General features: G+C 46.9%; 9 protein-coding genes across 9 annotated transcripts; 6 read left to right on the forward strand and 3 right to left on the reverse strand.

The window, feature by feature from the left end:
* Positions 1-1,260: 1,260 nt before the first annotated feature.
* ANOM_003678 (uncharacterized protein) lies at positions 1,261-2,647 on the forward strand (the record flags this gene model as incomplete). Its single annotated transcript, XM_015548935.1, has 2 exons — positions 1,261-1,673; positions 1,735-2,647. The coding sequence occupies 2 exons, from the start codon at positions 1,261-1,263 to the stop codon at positions 2,645-2,647; spliced, it is 1,326 nt and encodes a 441-aa protein (XP_015409809.1).
* A 2,576-nt stretch (positions 2,648-5,223) lies between these two features.
* Positions 5,224-6,191, forward strand: ANOM_003679 (glutathione S-transferase family protein; the record flags this gene model as incomplete). The annotated part of the gene is made up of 3 exons (XM_015548936.1): positions 5,224-5,481; positions 5,552-5,796; positions 5,858-6,191. The coding sequence occupies 3 exons, from the start codon at positions 5,224-5,226 to the stop codon at positions 6,189-6,191; spliced, it is 837 nt and encodes a 278-aa protein (XP_015409808.1).
* A 165-nt stretch (positions 6,192-6,356) lies between these two features.
* ANOM_003680 (Rieske [2Fe-2S] domain protein) lies at positions 6,357-7,733 on the reverse strand (the record flags this gene model as incomplete). The annotated part of the gene is made up of 1 exon (XM_015548937.1): positions 6,357-7,733. The coding sequence occupies one exon, from the start codon at positions 7,731-7,733 to the stop codon at positions 6,357-6,359; it is 1,377 nt and encodes a 458-aa protein (XP_015409782.1).
* Positions 7,734-9,134: 1,401 nt separating this feature from the next.
* ANOM_003681 (Zn(II)2Cys6 transcription factor) lies at positions 9,135-10,505 on the forward strand (the record flags this gene model as incomplete). The annotated part of the gene is made up of 1 exon (XM_015548938.1): positions 9,135-10,505. One exon carries the CDS (start codon positions 9,135-9,137, stop codon positions 10,503-10,505), a length of 1,371 nt encoding a protein of 456 aa, XP_015409783.1.
* A 490-nt stretch (positions 10,506-10,995) lies between these two features.
* ANOM_003682 (uncharacterized protein) lies at positions 10,996-12,083 on the forward strand (the record flags this gene model as incomplete). Its single annotated transcript, XM_015548939.1, has 4 exons — positions 10,996-11,100; positions 11,150-11,370; positions 11,420-11,766; positions 11,830-12,083. 4 exons carry the CDS (start codon positions 10,996-10,998, stop codon positions 12,081-12,083), a joined length of 927 nt encoding a protein of 308 aa, XP_015409784.1.
* Positions 12,084-12,590: 507 nt separating this feature from the next.
* ANOM_003683 (uncharacterized protein) lies at positions 12,591-13,451 on the reverse strand (the record flags this gene model as incomplete). Its single annotated transcript, XM_015548940.1, has 4 exons — positions 12,591-12,806; positions 12,862-13,037; positions 13,111-13,206; positions 13,271-13,451. 4 exons carry the CDS (start codon positions 13,449-13,451, stop codon positions 12,591-12,593), a joined length of 669 nt encoding a protein of 222 aa, XP_015409785.1.
* Positions 13,452-15,663: 2,212 nt separating this feature from the next.
* Positions 15,664-16,272, reverse strand: ANOM_003684 (ankyrin repeat domain-containing protein; the record flags this gene model as incomplete). Its single annotated transcript, XM_015548941.1, has 2 exons — positions 15,664-16,055; positions 16,257-16,272. 2 exons carry the CDS (start codon positions 16,270-16,272, stop codon positions 15,664-15,666), a joined length of 408 nt encoding a protein of 135 aa, XP_015409778.1.
* Positions 16,273-16,805: 533 nt separating this feature from the next.
* On the forward strand, positions 16,806-18,510 carry ANOM_003685 (uncharacterized protein; the record flags this gene model as incomplete). The annotated part of the gene is made up of 5 exons (XM_015548942.1): positions 16,806-16,895; positions 16,954-17,263; positions 17,330-18,024; positions 18,083-18,214; positions 18,280-18,510. 5 exons carry the CDS (start codon positions 16,806-16,808, stop codon positions 18,508-18,510), a joined length of 1,458 nt encoding a protein of 485 aa, XP_015409779.1.
* Positions 18,511-19,871: 1,361 nt separating this feature from the next.
* Positions 19,872-20,432, forward strand: ANOM_003686 (cell wall mannoprotein 1 family protein; the record flags this gene model as incomplete). Its single annotated transcript, XM_015548943.1, has 1 exon — positions 19,872-20,432. One exon carries the CDS (start codon positions 19,872-19,874, stop codon positions 20,430-20,432), a length of 561 nt encoding a protein of 186 aa, XP_015409780.1.
* Between the last annotated feature and the right edge of the window lie 1,340 nt (positions 20,433-21,772).

The raw sequence follows: 21,772 nt of genomic DNA on the forward strand, positions 1-21,772 counted from the left end.
GAACATATTAACCAAGCTGACCAGATGTCGGAAATATAAAAGTCCGGGCGACAGCCATTGATTCTGACAACCATGTTTTAACTACTAAACTAAACGAAGAAGTATTGCGTGTTTAGAAGGTTCAAATATGGATAATTGAGTAGCTACAGATCACAGATAGTTGAAGATTCAGACTCTCATCCGTTTTACGACAACTACGTTAGTTAGATGAGCAATAGTTGGGGTACCTGCTCCGACTGCCTCAGGATTTAGTGCGAGGGGATCAGGATCTTGAGAGACAGCCGGAGGCCCAGGGCTACTATCATATAACCCCGCAGTACAGAGCTCCTAATAACTCTAATTGTTTCAGAAGTTCCGACTAAATAAACATTTATATATTTTTAATTGAGTTTTTAATTTTTTTTATTCTACAGCAACACTACATATATATTTTAAAAGAATTTTTTTTAAAAAAAAATTAAAATATTGTGATTGTTGCAAACGTGGGGTTCCGAGCGAGATCTCCCAAGGTTTCCCAGGCGCGGGGGCCGTAACGCCTTCTTATACCCGTCGCTCGCGGTCTATCTAGCGCTATACCACTACGGAGTGGATCGGCATAGTGCGTCGATTGCATTCGACGAAGCACCTCGCACTATCAGCGATCCGGGTCAGAAATCACAATGTCAATCTACTTAAATATTATTTTTTTATATATGTTTAGAATTTTTATATCTATATTTTACTAAGTTTAAAATTTTTCTAAAAAATCACGTGTATAAGATCTGACTGATTCGGGATTTTAAAGATTATATAAGTTGCCCTGAGGCCCTGAGAGAGTCAGAGCTGCGTGACTCACCCCACCTCTTCACCCCAAGGACGAAGGAATGGGGGCCCGGAGTAGGCTGACTAAGAGAGAATTGGCAGACCCCGAACGCCCTGACCAGCAATGCACGCTTCATGCCGCTCTTTTCACCAATTACCGAGGATGGTCCTAACTCGATGTCTGAGTCGCTGAAACCTTATTTTGCCGGCAGCGCGCACGCGTAAAGGATGCTATCGCCTTCCAATAACAGTGTTAAAGCTAAATTCTGAGCGGCCGAAGCTTAAAGTAGGTATCCAATCTCTGTGCCTTACTAGCCGCGCGCACTCCTCCGAAGTCGAATGTCTTGTCCTTTCTACCGTCTACATGAAGCACCATTAGCTCTTCGCTTTCATGGAACTAACGCCGCCCACAGATTCCGATCTTTTCTTCTCAAATCCCATACATAGGGTAGATTCACTATGGCGGAAGCAATCGGTGCTGCCTCTGGAATCACCACCTTTGTAGGCCTGGCTCTTCAATCCTCCTTCATCCTTTATCAAACTGTCCGAGGACTTCATTCACGAGACAGGATGATTCGTGAACTTCGAACGGAGTTGCAAGATCTCCTGGAAGTACTTGAAACGCTGAAAGAGTCCATTGGCAATCTTGACGTGGATCTTACAGCACTGCAAGAACCTCTTACGAGATGTAGCAATGCGTGCGGGGAATTCGATATGCTCATTAAAGAATGTATTCAACATTCCACCGAAGGTCGGGCCAGTCGAAGAGATTGGTTGAGATTGAAATATATGGGGCAAGATATCTCTGGGTTCAAAGACATGTTGGCGGGTTACAAATCAACAATTATAATTGCTCTTGCACACGCGAATTTGTGAGTTCCTGTCCAACTCAGCTGCTTTTCTTCCAGAATATTCTAACTTTCCTCCACGAAGGCGCACGACAGAGGCAACAAAGGGTGTCCTTCAAGAGTACAAAGAACTCATCGAGAATACAAAATATGACCTGGAGAATCATCTGCAAGACATCCAGGCAATGCTACTGTCTAGCTCTGAGACCTCCGTGGCATCTGTAATGGATGCAGTCGAGCTTCAGCGGATGGAAGAGGAGAGGAACAGCACACAAAAGAGCCTTGATATATGTCACCAGTTCCTAGCTTTCATAACTCAAACTCGGGCGAATCTTTTAGGAGAGTCGGGGCTTACCTTGAATGATTCTCATCAACCCTACTCATCCGCGACACCCAATCTGTCCTGGCTGATCAACGCAGAAGGACTTAATTCAACATACAAAGAAGTTACCAGTTGGAGATTGCGGTTGCTTCAGCATCTATATGGATTCAGCAAGAATGTTCAGGCTGCGCCGCTTGGTCTCTTACAGCCAAATAACGGACAGTCATCCAAGCAGCAGAGCTTTCAAGAGGAATACAAGAATACTGAAGCTCTTTTGGCATTCTGTCAGCAAGCAGAAGAGGCTGCCAATGGGCCGCGTACCCATCACTTTGAGGATATCACTACAGGCGACCATAGTCGACAAGTCATCGTAACCACTCTCAACGATCTCATCTCTGCCAAACGCATTAAATCAGGCCATCAATCGTATCAGGCAGTTGGTCAGATGTCGAACGAGAGTATCCAAGCCGTATTCCTCCGCCCAAAGACCTCGGAACAGCACGAGGGAGAAGACAACTCAGAAGCTTTCCAGCCACCGGCGCAAGCCCGTCGAGGTACAGGGAAAGAGTTTAAAGAGGGACAACAGGATTATTTCCATGATAGGTCCGGTTCTGAGTATAATTTTCACTTTGCCAACCGCGAGAAATCAGCAAGTCCTCCCAGCGGCACTCATTGAGTTGAACTATATGAATGGTGGCTTCGGTGCCCGTCCAAGAATGTTGATTGCGACAATAGAAGGGCTTTATGATTCTTCATGGGTATAACATGTTCTTCTAGGTTTTCTTTTTCATATTCCTGAGAAATTTGAAATCGGTTAAAGTCATCCCCCTGAAATTTCCTTGTACATTTGAATGGAATACTTTTTGCTACCAACAGAGACTCATAACCAGCGTTCCTGCCTTCCGTCAGCCACCCCCACTTCTGCCTCGTGGGTATCTATCATGTATTAAATCAATAGCTGATGGCAGCGTACTTGGTTTAATGTCCAGTGCATTGTGAATAGTTGTGTTCGGAACACTTGTGATTAACAAATATGTCTATTTACCGCTCAACGTACAGCGCTCAATCCGCGGTCCAAAGTAGCTTATAAAACATCCTCCTGGCCTGAAGTTTGGTGCTAAATGTGTCATGTGTAATTTTAGTAAGAAGCGTGATGACCCCTTTGCACTTCATGCCAGCGATTCATGTGTTTTGGGGCCTTTAGACTTTCAGAGGGGAAAGTGTAGCATCTGGTCAAATAAATCTGATGGCAGCTTTGTAGCCAATTATAAACGGCCCCGTAACTACAAATCGGCTAGCATTAGCTCAGAAATATAGGAGAGCGCCAAGGTAGGCCTCTTTAAGTGTTGGTGAACGCCATAAAGAAACCGCAAATCTATGGGATCCCATTTGCCGCGGCGCTTCCATTCCTTGGAGTGATCTATCGAGGGATGCACCAGCAGGAGGCGGGGATATAGCAATGCAAGACGTGAGAGTTAACCACCATGTTTCAGCCAAGGATTTAGCATTTGAATCTGGTCTCGCCTGCACTAGCTAGAGGTAACAGAAAGCAGAGTATGGCTTTTCTTTCATATTGTGCGATCTAAATCACAATACGCTCTCAAGAATGACGGCCAGAATCATGGGACAATTTTTGTCAATAATTTATTTAGCGTAGTTGGTCGTTTGAAATTCAGCACCGACCAGTAACTACGTTTTTGAAACCAATGACGGGAGCATATAAAGATAGGGCCCTGAAATTTAACCAAGGGCTCAGTCCATGATGGCCTAGGAGCGAAATTCAACGTTTCCTTCTCCAATTTAAGGCAATCAGCCGTGGTAAGTCATGGCGGTTGATTGCGCGACTAATCTATCGTCTTAATTGCCAGAGTTGCTTTTAACGCTGGCGCTGGACTGATCGGCGTTCCGACGCATCGACTAGGCGCCGACATCGTCAAAACGAAACCAGCATCACCTGCACTTAGCGAGTGACCAGATCTATCGTCCTCAAAGCTAATCAGCCCGGACAAGTTTATTAATCGTGATCTTAAAATAAACTCGGCTTACTTTTCATGTCGATGCTCAACCCATGCCGCTATTAATAACCGAGAAAGCGTGATAGCCAATCGACTCACATAATATTGTGCATCGGTTTTTCTAGCGCCAATTACTGTCACCGAAGAAAGGACTTTTTGGGATATTGAAGTGGCCTCAGGGGAAATGATGTGTGAGGCCAACTATTTCAGCCATTTTTGATTCGTGGGGCTGTATTGGTAGTGAAGAGAGATTATGTATTGAGGACAGGATGGCATTTTCTACGACGTCGAAGAAGCCTTAAACAGTTCTTGGTATCACACTACGTCCACATCTTGAGAGGCAAGCGCCTCACATTGATTACATTTCTCTCGCAAAGCTCCAAGTCACTTTATGAGACAGTGCAGAGCTTTACGTCCCTCTTAAAACGCGTCCAAAACTTGCTAGAAGAGCTGGAGGCGTTGTATATTGAGTTAGGTTCACTTACTCATACAGTGCGTACAGAAGTAAGGATTGACCTTTTAGTGTTTGAGGTACCTTTGCAACGATGCGGTAGTGCTTGTAGGGAGTTCAAGCAGATACTTCTGCGATGCTCTTCGCAGTCGGGAATTAACCATACTAGCTTTTGTGGTTGGGCGAAGCTGACCTATATGGGCGACGATATTGATGGTTTTAGGCAGCTCTTGTCAAGTTATAAGTCTACTATCGACATTGCTCTTACAGACGTGGATATGTTATTATAATCAACATTTACTCTTCTATTGTCCTGGTACCCCATTTCCCCTTTCACTGACAGTGTACTTAGTTGGAGATCGGCCGTGATAACAGAAGAACTTGATGCTTTCAAAGAGCTTATTAAAGGTGCTAAAGATGGCCTAAAGGGTTTTATTGGAGAAAATTGATGGACAGTTGGAGTATATTCTGGGACAGAGTATATCCGTGTCTGCCACGGATGCGTCCGAAATAAATCTGACCAAGGCAGGGCGCTCCAGTACCGAAGAATGCCTGCAAATCTGCTCCCAGTTATCTGAACATATACTCCGGATTCAGCCCACCATCGAACCTGATGCTCAATCTCCCTGATTTGGTGATCCCAAACAGGCCAAGGTATGTGGCGTCATTGCGGCGCTGACCGAAATTAGTCAAGCCTTAATTAACGAACTAAATCTATTGCGAAAGTTAAAAAACCACGATGTTCATTCTAATCGTTTCAACCTCCCAGATTCCACCATTTCCGTCATGCTGCTGCGATTCTACCAAAAACTACGAGGTCGAGATGATTCCGATCCCTGTCTTTATATTTTTCCCTTTTCTCTCCATTCGATTATGGTTCAGTTTACAATTGCATTGGCACTGCGAAACAAATCCCAATCATCTCGAGAATTAGGTAGAATTAAATATCGCCTAGTAAACCTTCATCGGAATGAAAATTTAAGCGAGGACTATCTTGTGCACGTAAATCCAAGAGGGAAGGTAAGGTCGAAGGGAATAGATACAGTTCTCCTTATAGAACAGGCAGGAGTCGATCTGGCTATGAGGGCATTGTACTGATTTATTTACACTGCAGGTGCCAGCCTTAACCGCCAAGTCAATTCCGGCGCCTCTGACAGATAGCTTATCCATCTCATATTGGGTCTGCGAGCAACATCCAAGCTTGATCCCGGAAACCCATCGAACAACCATACAACGCCTACTGTCCCAGCTTCACCGCATTCAAGCAGACAATAACCCAAATCCGGCAGTAGATGACATTCTGGCTCGTACTGATATCTCCCTTGAGCATCGCCGCGCTCTAGAGCATAAACGATACTGGTAAGCTTGGCCCGATTGTTCTGCACTTTCACATTCCATGGTAACAGGGTTGGTTATTCAGCGACAGAAAGCAAATAGAGCCCGACTTTGATAATGCACACGAAGAGGGTATGACGGACCAAGCGAGACACCTATTTTGTGAGGTTGTAGTTGAATTCCAAAAAGTCAATCACAGCGGGGTGTGGATATTTGGGGATGAAACGGGCCCGACGGTGCTGGATGCGCATATTGTGGCATTTATAGCGAGGCTTATTGACATCCACCTTGAAGATTTGGTCCCTCCCCAGTTGCATACCTATGCAAAAGCGATCATGGAATTACCGGAATGGGAGGCGGTCATGCAAGGGATGCCAACAGTCTGGAATCCTTCTCTGGGCCCGATAAATCAGCTTTAAACAGGATAGTTCGCAATACACTCCTCATAGATGCGCTCAATTGCCGCATTGCTCCATTTGCTCGAATTAAAACAGCAAAAGCGGGAAAAACTCCGATGAAGCCGAAGTTCCCGGGCGGCATTTCCCCAGGGCCGGAAAATCTAGGGCACTTGGTCTCGACGATAATTAAGCCAAGGGTATTCCTTCCAGATTTTGATAATAACGTCCATCTAAGCCGGCTTGCGCCCTGGCTTCCGCGTTGAAAGGCTCCTTGATGTAACCCCGGAAGTACTTGCGTACGTTACTGCGGAAAACGTGGACTGGATCGGTACCCTCCTCTTGACAGATCCAGGTCAACCATCTGTGGCCAGTCGTAACGTGAGTGATTTCGTCGTTATGAATAATCTCTAAGCTCTGAACACTCTCAGTATCACCCGCCTTGCGGAACTTGTCAATAGTCATTGGATTGACATCAAGACCTCGGGCTTCGTGTACAAGTGCAATAATACTGATACGTGCCCTGAGATCATGAGCTGTGATAGTAGCTGATTCCCAGAGGCCGTGATGAACAGGGAGTGCGCCAAAGTAAGAACCCATTTCTTCTATCCGCGCTCGCAGTAGCGAGAAGTGTTTGGCTTCGTCGTTAGCCACCTTGAGCCAGTCATGAAAGAACGCACGAGGCAGTTCCCGCGAGCCGCCCGGTGATGTTGAGTCCGTCTGGAATGTCGCAAACCGTATGCATATGTCAACGGCAAGATCGATGGCCCACAGCTCAATATTGGCCAGCGCATGCAGCATGGCAATTCGGCTTTTCAATGTACCGCCTTTTCCGGCCCTTGGTATTGCCCAGGGTTGGACCTCAGATAATCCTTCCCGTGGAGGTTGAGCGGGAGGTGACACAGTTCCTCTTCCGAGAGGCATGGGAGATGACGACGCTTCCTTCTCAGTGAGCATAGAGAACAAATGATGAGTCAATTCAATCTTATGTTCCGGGTGAGCCGTATTGAGGATATGAGCACACCAGTCACACACTGTGGCATTTTCATCAAGATATTTAGTGGGACCCGACTCAATCTGCTGAACTGGCGAAACTTCTGGTTGCGGGGCGGTCTTATTCTTAGACCCCCGACCTTCCTTCAACTTGAACTTTTCGCTGACAGGTTCGAGCTTAACCAGCGAGACCTCAGAACCGTCCTCTGTATTGTACAACAAGGTCACGTATTCGCCACGGACATTGACCGGGAATGTGCAAGCCTTAATGCCAACACTCGATTCGCCGGTCTCTACGTTAAAATCATACGCATGCCATGGGCACGAGGCCACGTATGCTGAGTCTTCGATATCGATCTGAGAGTCCTGCATAGGGCCACCTGCATGCGGGCATTCCGCCTCCATGGCGTAATAAGTCCAACCATCGTCGGTTTCATTGGCCGCACGATCTACCTTCTTCGACGGATCAATTACGGGGAGGCGGAACAACACCAAGCGCTTTTTGTCGGAGAGATAGATGACATATCGCGCCTGGGTAAAGTCAGACAGCTGACCAAGTCGAACTACCACCATGTTGCATGTGCAGAGCAGGAAAGACGCCAGAATAGAGAGTGTATACAAGATGGTTGGTGGTGTGATTCAATTGTTGCCCAATGTGGGGTCACGTGGGGCTGTGTAGATTTTTGTCAAGCCATCCCGTATCAGGCAAAAATCTCTCTCATAATTTATTTTAATGGATTTGCTTGCTGTTATATGCAAAGTGTTGAGCACATTACCACAACATCCGATGTGGTGTAATGGCTAACATCGCTGTCTCTCACACAGCAGCTCGGGGTTCGATTCCCCGCATCGGAATTACTTTTTTTGATTTTTCCAAAATCGCTCCACAAATTTTTGCTGTGGAAGTATCTGTGATAATAAAATACATACTGTCTAAATTAACTCTAAATATACTATTTCTGGGTTCAATACTTAATATACTCCCGGGTGAACTCAAGGAACGATGTTGAAAGTGCTTACTAGCTAGAAGCCCCAGCTGTTCAAGTTGACATTTGTGGGTATGTATAATCATTTACCATATTGCGTACCATCTTCTCTAGGTGTACTTTTAGAAGCTCCATTTAACACAATAACACATTCTTATCTTATAACCTAGTGGCTATATAACGTAAGTATTAACTAGGGGCTATGTAACTATCTAGCTGGATACATGGCTACTTTATTATTGCAGCAGATCGAAGCAAGCACTGTATATATATTGACGGTATACAGCCGTTGCACTACTCCGATTCCAAGTTTTTTCTAGTAAAGTTGTAGCATTCTTCTGCATCGGCCAGAAACTCGCTGTTCTCAGGCACACCTCTCCCAGCACCTTGAAACACTCAAGATCCATCTGAATTAATCCCCTGCGACCGTTACCCTCTTCGCCTTCAGTAGACGTTGCGAGCCGGGAGCAGCGCTAAGGTTCACTCGCCTACCATGCAGGTGGTATATGGTGTATGGTGAAACCATTGGACTAGTAATGCGAGAAGTTATATTTTGTGTCCATACAGATCATGAGGGCTGTACAGTATGGTCATTTACAAGATCTAATGTTGGCGTCGCTCTCCGGCGTAGCTCGCCACAGGCCCTTGGAAAGAATTGCACCCCTATCGACAAGCAAGAATGGCAACATCAAGACGTTTCAAGTTAAGCAAACAATATTCGGAGTGTCGAAGAGCGATACAAGATTTAATCCAGCCCCCAAGTGACCGCTGAGAGTAGGCTGACTGGATCAACATGGGTACTAGTAGGCACCGGACTGTATACGTAATAGCGGTAATTCTGCGGTTGAGAATAAGTTAGTGAACCACGTATAAACCTCATCTGCCTCGCACCCGCTCTATCCTCATCTCTCCCCACTCCCAACATCCACATCCACTTTTATGCCAGTGCCAGTACATTTTAAGAAACTCCCAACTACCGTCCAACGTGATGCGCACTGTGGGCCAAAAGATATTTGGAAGATTCCGATTGGACTCTGCGCCTAAACGACGAGCTCAACGGCAGCTTTCAACGACTGGCAGACCCGCTAAACAGCCACGGAAGCAACATACCAAATCTCGCAATGGGTGCTCGACATGCAAAAGGGACCGGGTCAAGTGCGATGAAGCTCGACCGTTCTGCGGTAGATGTTCCAAACGCCGAGACATATGTGTATATGAGGAGAGACCCTCCGCTGAAGTCAGGGACGATGATGGTCTGCAAGGAATAGTCCTTTGTGACCAGTCTTTAGACAACCGGGCAGAACTCCACCGTGTACAATGGCGCATTGAGTCTGGCCTTACATACTCACTTGTCAACAATCTTCTGAATCATGGTTCACCACAGCCATTCCCAAGTAAAACAGATACCCCTGCCGCGGCCTTAACACCAAATACGCACCTGGCACAACACTTGGCCCGGTGCATCGACACGTCATTTCAGTCTTACCCAGGGTGCCAATTGTTCCATCGATTTGTTTTGCCCAACTGTGCCGCTACTCCGGCGCTCATGCATAGTCTCCTTGCGCTATCTGCCCGGCAGCTGCAATACTTTCAGCCTTCGTGCCGGCCCCATGAAAGAGCCTACCTTTTCCACACACAGGTCGCTACAAAACTACTAAATGAAGAACTCTCACAAGCTACTATAGCAGCTCAGAAGTTGGATTTTATATTTGCGACATGCTTGGTGATAAATATGATATCTTTCGCGACAAATGAAACTATTACTTCAAACTCCTGGTTGTTCATGTCCGATAGCGCGTCCATCGACAACGCCCTAAACTGGTTTATGGTACAGCAGGGAATGGGCTGCTTGTTCAAATTTCTCAATCGCAATCCTAATGGTAGCGTTTGGAACACAGAGCTCGACGCCGACACATCGTGCAACCCACTCTTCGCCATCAGCGATGACCTTCTGTCATATTCAGACTTGGACCTAATACCCCAAACACTAGCCGAAATCTGTTGCATCACTGCAGATAGCACCCCGGACAATAACCCGTACTATATGCCTCTTGTGTTACTTTCCCGAGCCTTCCGAATCAAGAGCTTGGGGTTCGGCAACCTCAACAGCTATTTATCATTCGGCCCATATGTACCGCAGTCGTATCGCTTGGTGCTTCGTCAGAAGGATGAGAGGGCACTGCTGCTTTTCATGCTGTGGTTGATGTTATTCCAGGGAGAAACATGTTGGTGGATTAGCAGGCGCACGAGGAATGAGTACGCAGCCGTATTGTGGTTGCTCCGCCGGAGTGAAGACGGGAGGATAAGAGAGGTCGCTCGGGATCCAACGATTTTTGTCCGATCTAATCCTTCTGTATAGCTCCCTGTGTATGTCATAGCGTTTCGGTTTACATTGTCAGTCAATTAACCTTTTCGTCATGAGTAGGCAGACCATGCTGCGTAACCCTTGCTCGGATGGGCCATGAGGCATTTCTCGTTTCACCAATGATTTTTAACAAAAGAACCACCAGCAATCATGGAAACTTCGAGGGAGCCCATCCGTGGCCAAGTTGAATTGCCAGACAAGAGGCCATGTCCCAAATAGGAAATTTTCGTATCAAGATGTGGGGCGCTGAGGATCCCACGGTCGAAATGCTCAATCTTATTGGAGAGGCAACCATCCCACCTCATATACTCCTGGCTGCACCGAACAATGTCCTGCGAAAAGGGTATGGGGACATGCATGGCGAATAAGACAGGGAAAGTTATATAAAGGCCGACATTTCCACTGCTGAGTATGCATCCTAGTAACCCACTTTCTCTGAATGTCCTATTTGCTCTACGCGTTCGACAGTAAACCAATCCACAACATGGTCAACGTTGCGATTGCTGGTGGTACCGGTGATGTAGGAAGAACCATTTTGGAGGTATTGCAAGCATCTACCAAACATGAGGCATTTGTTCTATCCCGAAAGGTATGAGCCCTCCGTGCTGACAATCGATCAAGAAACTGACACAAGACAGTCATCGACCGTAGTCCCAAATACTCTCGTGGCTGACTACAACGATATCGATCAACTCGTCTCCCTGCTTGAAGATAACAAGATCCATACAGTCATATGCGCTCTATCCGTTGAGGGGAGCTCACTTGAAACGGCTCAGCTGAACCTGATCAAGGCAGCCGCACGGTCGCAGGCCACGAAACGCTTCGTCGCAAATGGATTTGCTATCCCTTATCCCCAGGAGTTAGTTATCTGACCCATTCTCTCATATCACAATACTAACTTGTATAAGAGCCCTGGAGGTTTTGCCTCAGCTCAAGGTCTATTTCGACGGATTAGAAGCGCTTCGCCACTCAGGACTCGAATGGACTGTATTCCATATCGGGATGTTCATGGACTACTTCGCAACCCCGGCCCTGAAGTCGTATCTGAAACCACATGTGGCCGCATTCGATCTCGAAAACAAGGTGGCCGCTATTCCAGGAGATGGTAATGTCCCTGTCACTTTGACCTATTCATTTGATATGGCCAGATTCGTGGTTGCATCGCTGGACTTGGAGCACTGGGAGGAGGAGAGCCGTGTCGTCGGGGATGAAATCACTTGGAATGAGTTTCTTGCTCTAGCCGAGGACGCTCGTGGTGAGTCTCCATACCATACACGAACTTGCTATCTATAGGCAGAACTTGCTAATTGAGAAGTAGGGTCTAAGTTCGAGGTCCATTACGATGATATCGAGAAGCTGAAGAGGTTCGAGATCACTGAGCTGCCAGCTCACAAGGCCTTATACGATCGCTTCCCAAAGGAGGCCTTCCAGTGGTTTACTTCAATCTTTGAACGGTTTACTGCTGAAGGCCAGTCTCACCTTCCCAAGGTCGGTAGCTTGAACGAACGGTTTCCCGATATCAAGCCTCTTTCGGTTCAGGAGATGCTCAATACATACTGGAAAAGTAGATGAGGTAGCCATTCACCTTCCTTGAGGCCATTGGGGGATACAATATTATGCGTGCTATTCGGATAGGTAGCTAGCTCAAGGTATTCCATACACTGATTCCGCGTTAATTGTGGAGTTCAACGACGGTCCTTAGCCGTAGCTTGAACACTAAATGCTACAAGTTAATGAGAAACGGGGTACGGCGTACATTGTAATACGACCAAGGATACACTCCTTACATGCAATACATACGCATTTGCACATTATTTGGCTTCAAAACGCGGGCTATTTGGCGTGGATATGTATAAATAGATTGTGGAGAGGTCATCGCAACCGCTGTTACTTATAAGAGAGATTGAGCGGAAGAATAAATGCCTTAAAAATAACACAGGACTCTATCTACAACAAGATCATATGTAGTTGCAAAGTCCAATCTCTCCGAACTTCCCCACCAAGATATATCCACTAGTTTCAGGACCAATCCGAAGCCAAGCAGTATGGCACCTTATTATCAGTACCCCAGTGGTCAGATTAACTGTCGTATGTCACGGTGAACGTTCCGTCCGCAGCATGGACTACACTAGCACGGTGTTTACCCAACCCCTCGCCGCTGCTAAAATCAATGGTAGCACCTCGACTCGAAACAGCGCTATAGTCAACTATTTCGCCTGCTACATGTTGGGTTTCCGCGATGAAAAACTTCAGTTTTGGAGAAATCTGAACCTTCGTATTCTTTCCTGGAGCCACCTGATAGTATAATATCATTAGTGCAGGGAGGTTTAATGGAGAGTGACAGCCATACCGACGCAACTGGGACGACTTGTCCTCGGTGGTTTGGTTTGGCAAGCCCAACCAGATACTTATTGTTAGGTTCATCGAAGTCTGTGCCACATTTGATTTCATATGCACCAGAAGGAGCGTTCCGGGCGACCTCGGCGAGAATTGGAAATGATTGTTCAACCTGGAGATCAAAAGTGCCTGTGCTCAGAGGGGACTACTAGTTAGCATGGAATTAATATAGTATTGTAGTATACCAAGCTCAGGCCCATACTTCCAGGCGTAGTCGAGGTGCCAAGTCCAGCCATCAAAACCATGCCACCCGACACGATGATACCGGGCGCAGGTGCGCTGTTCACACTTCCAGCCCCTAGACGGCCACTCCTTAGTCTCCACTATAAACGAACCCTCTATAATAAAGGACTGGAACCCACAAGCATAAAAGTCTACACCTGTTTGGATAGTGATATCTCCACCGGATGGAACAAATGTTGTATACCAGACATTCATCCAAGGTTTCTGATCAACACTGAACTGAGGAGGTTCCATGAAGACTCCATAATTAGAGTGGGAGCCATGCTGATTTTTCAAAGCGATGGTATATTGAAAGGCCATTCTGCTATAGTGGGTTGTGTTCTCCAATAGACGACTGCACTGTTATGTATATCTTGGGTCAGGGAAATAGGATGTGTGGATGCAATGCGACAGGCAGGTGGTGGTGCATAACGGGTATTTAAGCAAAATGTCAATATCTACCCAGCTCTTGCATGATATGATCAGGTAGGTGTGCAGCTACCATTAGATAGACAGGTCATTTTCTGATTTCCCCAGTTATTCTAGTCGTTAAACGGGCTCCCACAGCTAAAGCGGCCTCGATGCAGGCCTCAGCCAGCCATAAAGAACTATTGCACCTATTAGACCATCTTCGCAGGTCCAAATAATTCTTGCATGGAAGATTCCATATTTTACGCTGATACAAGCGTGCCACGTATCATTCTGTCGTTTCATGGTAGTATGCTGTCTGATACTCCGGGGGAGTGTCAACGGTGGCATCGTGGACACCTTACGCTCGGACCATCGTCCTGCAGTTGCATGCATCAATATGAAGCAGAAGGAAACCCGTTCTAGCAATCGATCAATGAGAGGCCAGCTATGACGTGGCCGAAAATCTAATTTACTTCCTTGTTGGTCTGCAGGAGCGCGTGAAAGATAAAGAGCAATCACAGGAGGAAGAAATAACTGTTCACTGCGATCACAAAAATCAAGTGACGGAAGGCCTTTACCATGAATACTTCGATATTCCCACCCAGATTTGGATCATCAAAGCTTTGGGTTGCGCAACCATGTTACTTAACTCCGTAGTCCAGGGTTAATATTACCTGCCCCGCTAGGAGCATTGGCCGTAAACTAGGGACCAGCGGCCCTTGGTGAAGTGAAGCAAAGGATACTTGAACCAAGCGCTAATTGTGGGTTCTGGGTGTGATATACCACTAATGCGAGAAAGCTTTACGGGTCTGATCGAATGAACGCCAATTAGCAGGCCTTTTGGGTCCAGAATTTCTGCAGCCATGGCCACGTCAGCCCAATTCACCCGCATGTGTCCCAACTCGGCTCTTGAACCAATAAATTCGGCTACAACACGCATATTCAGACTAGACTACTTTAGATGTTGCTAGTAAGAGTCTAGAGGGCATCACAAAAACATATGATGTCATGACAGAAGGCAAATCCAGGTAACGATGCAGAATATTAGAAGATCTTACTGCCATGAGTCCATAACCCTCTTCAGGATCTGTGACTCAGGCCCTTCTTTACGTATATTTATTTAACTATACCTAGTGATGTTGATACTATGTACAATATTCCCAGTTAAGAAATCTTTACGCTATCTAATATGCCACAGACGATGAGAGGAAGGGAAAAGCTAAATGAGCATACGAGAGCGTGCGCAAAACAGAGTTCGGCATTGATGCACGATTGAGATTCCTTGCTACCTTTCGACTAGTGACATCTCTAAGTCAAAAGGAAAGAAACAATGTCTGCCAGGATTTGAATGTATTGGCGCAGAACATGGAATCGACAGAGTGGCTGGCTTTACATTCTCCCATGGTCTGGTCAGGTCATCCATACTTTACGAGGAAGAAATCTTCAATGACTGACTTTGTGACGTTGGATACACGGATCATGGAGGTAATCATACCCAATGAGGTTGACGCCCGTTGGACAACTGAGCAGGGAATTCTGCATTGTGATGGTAATTGAACGCCAATCAAGGCCTAGACATCTCTGACGAGCACAACATACACCTCTTCCTTAGCCTTAACAATTGCATCTACAGCACTATATCCTTGCTTCAACACGGCATGTTTTCTAAAATGGAGAAGGTTTTGGCCGAAAACCATACGTTGGCTCCCTCAACCGCTCTAATCGCGCGTCGTGCGCGGCTCGCAAAACGCCGCCAAAACCGAAGGCTTTTTCACACACTAAATGCGTGGTTAGCAAGCCTTTCGCGGAGTAACTTGACGATTGCCTTTCGACCATTTTCATTTGCCATTGCCATTGGTGTATGACCATTCCAATTACTAATATTCGCCTGCGCACCGTATTGAAGAAGCACCTGGACAATGGTGATATGTCCTTCCTGAGCAGCTAATACCAGCGCGTCAGATCGCTATCCCGAGCTTCGATATTGGCTCCGCTTTCAAGAAGCATCTTCACAAAACTTCCATTTGACTTCGAGGAAGCATCATGTAGAAGGGGACTGAGGCCTCTTGGATTACGTGCCTCGATAACCGCACCGTTCTGTAGAAGCACTTTGCCAACAGCCTCATGTCCACCAGAAGCAGTACACAGCAGTGGCGTCCGACCCGGCACCCTTCTCGAGCAGCACCCTGACTGTTTCATCATGCCCGTTCCAGGTGGCAAGTAATAATGGCGTCCGACCTTGCGGATCCTGCGTCTTAATGGCGGCACCTTTGTCAAGCAACGCCTTCACTGTTCCTTTATGTCCTTTACCAGATGCTATCATAAATGGCGTCAGTCTATTCCTATTCTTGGCATCTATAGCAACGTCTTTCTCAACCAACGCTTTGACGATGGCCTCATGCCCAGCCTGCGCTGCCCACCGCAATGACGTTCGCCCTTCATCATCTTTTGGGTCTGCAATCACATCCCGTCGAGCAGCCAGAATCTTGACAACGGCCTCATGGCCGTGCCTGGCTGCACGTCAATGGGCTCAGTTGGCGACAGTGTAAACGTGGGCTTTCTAGGGCTAGTAACTTCGGTCTCGCTGATGAAGCTGCTGCAAAACCTATACGAGTTTCAGAGGAACAAGGTGACATGTATGAATATGGTATAACTGCGGTCGAGTTCATGTTGGAAATGTGGCAGACTGGAATTAGCCGCATTACTTACACTTACGCACAGTGATCGACATCTTGGCAACGCAAGCTCGTGAACTTCTATCGTGAATTTAACCAATAGGTCTCCCATCATTCTGCTCAGCCTTAGACCCTGCCACTCCCCGCGGGGCTGCCAGTTGAGATTATGTGCGATCTAATACATAGTGGGATGGATGAGAGGCGTGCCACTTAGCACATTTTCACAGATCCTGTTCGAGCATGGTGTAGCAACATATTTATGCTTGTGCTGCCAAACCTGTGAACTACAACTTCTATTGTCCGCTATGGTCAAGACGTCGAAAGAACAATTTGCGAATTATACACTGATGAGGCCTATTGAAAGAGAGGTAACCTCTGAGAAAAAAGCTTATGATATTTTGAACTAGTACAGGTTTGGTTAGCAGCGACGCTAAACCAGCCACCGATTTATGCAGACGATTCAGGAGCACTGTCTGTAGACGGTTTCATTTGATCTGTCCTCACAGTTGGTCGCACTGGCCCAATGGTTGATAGCCACCTCAAACTTGGCAAATGTCATATGGCGAGCGTATAGATATCGCCCACAGCTATGTTCCAGTTCCACAAAGATGAGATCGCGAGAAGCATCGAGTGGGACCCTAAAGGTTTTCAATTTATCGAGGCCTGGAGTTTCCCGAATGTTCGCTAAACACCATCCGTTCTCTGTTGTAGATTGCGCGACTAATCAAACTCACTAGGTAAATGAGGTAACATCCTGGAACTTTCGCCACGGATGTCTGGAAAACTCACAACTCAAAGAATGGTTGCAACAAACGGGGAGCTTCTCAATCCCTAGCTACCCCCTTTCTGAACAGCCAACTGGGGGTATTAGATTACTGATATGCAATTACACTTTGTTCGAGCGCGCCTCGCTCGGGATGTCCCGGGAGGACTACAATTTAGTGGAATCAATGCTTGCCCTTCATCCCGCCACCCTTTCAGCGCTTGAGGTAAATGGTGGGATGTTCTCGCGTTACTCTAGGACTGGGCAGCAGGGAGATCGCACATGTACGTCGGGCTGTCCTTCTCTGTATGTCTTGAAAGGGTACCACGAACATGGCTAATATAACGAAGCTATTATCCTCAAAGCGCCTCAGAAGTACGAGATCGCTAATTACATGCTTTCTCTCACACATGATACTTCATCACAATGGACCACAGCTCTCCTCGCGGGCGAGGATATCATCGATCTGTTCCCATCAATGGAAGACTATCGCTCCGAACGACCATTCAGATTCCAAGTCCCCGGAAGAACCATCCGGACTAGTCTTGCCGAGTCTCCTGAGTTATGGAACAATCCTCTCACATTGCCATGTATCCTTATCACCGATCACCTGAAGCGAGTACAACAATTTTGTGCAGGGTCTCTGACCCAACAGGTCATGGTGATCGAAGAACATCTTGGGGTGACCATGGTTGGCCGGAGGAACCAACCACGTTTTCGGGCGCCGACAACTAGGAATCTCTCCAAAGATGCGGATATGCTGAACCTTGGAATACCTGTTGATAGATCTCAGACGCACTTTCTCACCGTTTCCATTAACTCGAAGCTAACTAGTATACTGTTCACGAGACGCTCCCCAAAGTGGAATTACGAGGCGTCACAGTTTCTATTAAACATTATAAATGAATCTTCTGGAGAATGGCACGGCCAGCATTCGTGCTATAACGAAATCAATGAACTAATTGAGCACAATGTGTATCTGGCCAAATCTATCCAGGATCATGTGCTGTGCCTTCAGGCTCGTATGGAGCTTCAGCTCGATGTGGTAGGATTGAGCCCCGTTTTTGACATTCAAAAAACCTTCGTTGTTGACTCTTCGCCAGTTGTACAGCTTCGTGGCCCAGTCGGACAATCGACTCAACGCACGCCTCGCCGCATCAACTGGGAGGGATAGTACCTCCATGAAGATCTTAGCATTCATCACAACCATATTTCTTCCGGGGACATTTATTGCGGTATGTCTCCATTGCCTATAGTACAGCAAAGGATTGAAGAATAATGTGTCTTATACAAAATATAGACCTTGTTTTCCATGGACATGTTTGACTGGAAAAGTGCCCCTTCCGATGGCAGCCCGGCGGTGTCATCTCAATTTTGGATTTATTGGGCAACGGCAGTCCCACTCACTGCAATCACTCTCGGGGGCTGGGCGCTCTGGTGGAATTTCGAGAAGCACAGGTACGATGTACATATGAGGGAGGCAGTGCACAGAGTAGACAAGCCGTACAGGACGTGGTGGCGGAAGAAGTGAACGACTCAGCATATATAAAATGATAACGCGAACTGTATATAGTCTTCTTTTGTTCTTTGAAAATTCAGGCAACTACATGCGATCGAAGTAGATCCCCGTCACCCACCATGATCAGAGAAATTCAGCTCGCGTTGATCATGAAGCTAATCCCATACCATGCTACAGCACTAATGTAGGGGCGATAGTTCTATATTCGTTGCCTGTTTCAGCGGAACGTCAGTCTTGTCTAGTCCATTCTATTATTAAACAGATCGCCTGATTCATAGATTTTGGTTACTTCGATCAAGCTCAAGATCGAGTGACAAATATGTCAGAAGGTTGTCATCTAAGTCCAATGTTCCCAAAGCGTAAGCGATTGGAGAAGGATAGTAGAAATTGAGCAGCGTGGTTAATGTTTGAAAGGTGAGAATTAGGAGTTAGGGCTTACTATATCATACGTCCAGAGGGGTGGCATCCCGCTGTTCTCAGAAGGGAGTGCTGACCATTGCACCTGAATTTCTCCAAGCAGCTGACATGGCCTCGGCACATCGAACGCCCAAGGAGACTAATGCAAGGGCAAAAGGATCTGGAAAAACCCCCATGTATTAAGGAAATTCGTGCTGATCAGTTTCATCTGACAAAATTCTTTCGTGTACGCGAAACCTGGTGCTTCTACTCGGAATCCCTTCGACAGTGGCCCAAAATCATACAGTCCTTCATTCAGCAAGGCGTCGTGCTCTTGAGTTCCGACGGCGTCCGACCAGGGTAGTGACTATTGTTCCGCAGTAATCCGGGGTGATGAAATTGTGGGCCATATCTGTGATCCTGCCCTGTTAGCCCTGAAATTGAGTTTGGAACTCAATCTCAGGTTGGCTGGAGAATCCTGCATGTCTTACAGTTACATCAGTGGTGAAGCCCAACACATGCGGACTCTTGAACTGGTCACCCATATTAATCTCTGAATGCCTCGGGATGCCGGTGGTGACATGTGCTTTTATACGACACGGACTCCGTTGATTCGTGGTGAACCCTGGCCGCGATTCCGCGCTAATCATGCATTTTGCGGGGTACAATTAATTGGGTGCCATCAATTACTACATTTGGAACTCCCCAGGATCTAGCCAGCAAGCCTCGATGAGAGATTAAGATTAAACAGGAACGTGGGTCTTTCAGGCTAAAGGCTCGCAGAACCCCCGGGATTTGAGTTGTTTGAGCATATAATGTGACAGTTCTCCACGGGGGTCCTGTGTCTTCCACAGTGAATCAGGATTCAAAGCTTGTGTTGAACCATACCTTGGCGTATCTTCTCCTGGTCTCCTTTCTCACCTTAGCTCCATTGTCGCTTCCCACTCTAACCTAAACCGATCCTATTACTGGTCAATATGCACTTCCACCGTCTCCTTGTCTTGGCCGCCGGGCTCCTGACCACGGCAACATCGGCACCCACCGAACTCTTCAAGCGCGATGCCGCAGGCGTAGTAGATGCAGTGGCAGAGATCGCAGACAAAATGACGACCCTGAATACCACTGTGACTGGTTATAAAGGCGGAGTGCTCGGAACCGGAACAGCCCTAAAGATCGAGTTCCAGTCCGTGCAACTCAGCCACGCCCTCAAAGATGCCATCTCGACCACCGAGGATTCCCAGAACTTCACCGGCGATGAGTCCAACAAGGTGGCCGCCGCCTTTATCGATCTGCAACCGAAGATCTCTTCGACCCTCGACAACATTGTCTCCAAGAAACCCCAGTTCGACACCGGATTGCTCGGCATCGGGTCTGTCGCATTCCTAGTGAAGTGGAACTTGCAGCAGGAGAAGGACTTGTCGGCGGAGTTGGGCAAGGCTGTTGTTGCTAAGTTGGCGGAGCCGTATGCTTCTGTTGCGCCATTACTGAATGATCAGATCGCTGCTGCTTTTGAGAAGGCCCTTGCTGCTTATAATTAGGTGCTAGGGAGGAGCATGGCAGGGATGTTTTCTTTCTGGCATATTCTGTTAGAATCTATGATTTGGAAACTAGTTAATCGTGGAATTAGGCTCAGTCTAAGCATTCATTTCAGACAATAAGACTCTTGTCCCAATTCGGGCTCTAGCAAACTTACCAGTGAACTGTTATATCTGGTCAGCTGAGTAACATATTCCGTTAACAGAACATGATTCAAGGGGACAGGGGAACAAACGTGGTTATCACCGTTTGGTAATTCGGATCATGAACTAATTTAATTGTTCTCGTGGCAAGGAGCGTACAGCACCGTACACGAGAACGACGTAAAGTTTATCCTTGGATGTTTACCAAACCCACCCTACACATCGACGATCTGAAGTTTGTCATCCAGCAGTTTCCAATAGCCTAGCGTAAGGCCATTGGATAGTGGTAGCAGGTCAGGGATCAGAAACGGTTACGTGTTGCGAGGAGGGCACTGTCTGTCCTTCAATCATTCAGGTCAAGTTGCATATACACGGCATTGAGCAACTGCCGGCTGTCTTCGTCATCCTCTTGCCTGAAGAAATTATTCTTTGTAGGATGATTGGCTTCTCCTCCGAGTCCTCCCTCACAGCCTCATGCCAAGTCCGTCGCTGCCAACTGTTTTCGAATATCATTACCATTCCAGGAAGAGACAACCCGATACGTTTTTCTTCATGCAAATGACTCGCACAACTGCCCCTGCATCCTGAGACGAGCCTCGAGCGAGTCATGGTCTAAGGGCTTTTTCCACGATTATCCGATAATGGCTATGCAGGTGCATGGCCACTTCGGCCGGCAACGATGGGGCATTGACTACTTCCGACCGAACCAACCATAGCTCAAACCAAACTGATCTGCAACCAGTTTGCCTGATGCAAAATGGCGGAGTGGAGTCTTGGCATTATATCAGTGACATGAGAGTTCCTGTCCTTGGCTTTGATCGGGCGCCTAATTGTCAAGCGCAATCGACACGAAGTGATCGCCATGGCTGAGAGCCGCGACGCGCGTAGTGCAATTGTTCCAATCTGAACTAGCTAGATCACTACCATTGGGTACGGAAACGCGAATATGAACCAGGAGCTATGCCTATTCCTAAGCTGGACGTCGTCTAATGTCCTGGTTATCGCTGAACACTCATGATTTTGTGGCCAAATTGAAAATCAACGCAAGCGGTTTATCCTATTGCTACATACTATAGCATCTGGCAACCATACTACTTGCCAAGACAGCACGGTGTGCTCACTTTACTGCATATACGTATAGGATGCATTAGATCTCTCACACAGCGCTGAATATCACCTTTTCTCAGATATGATCGTCA

This window comes from Aspergillus nomiae (genome assembly GCF_001204775.2).
Source record: "Aspergillus nomiae NRRL 13137 chromosome Unknown contig00043, whole genome shotgun sequence".
Taxonomy (NCBI): Eukaryota; Fungi; Ascomycota; class Eurotiomycetes; order Eurotiales; family Aspergillaceae; genus Aspergillus; species Aspergillus nomiae.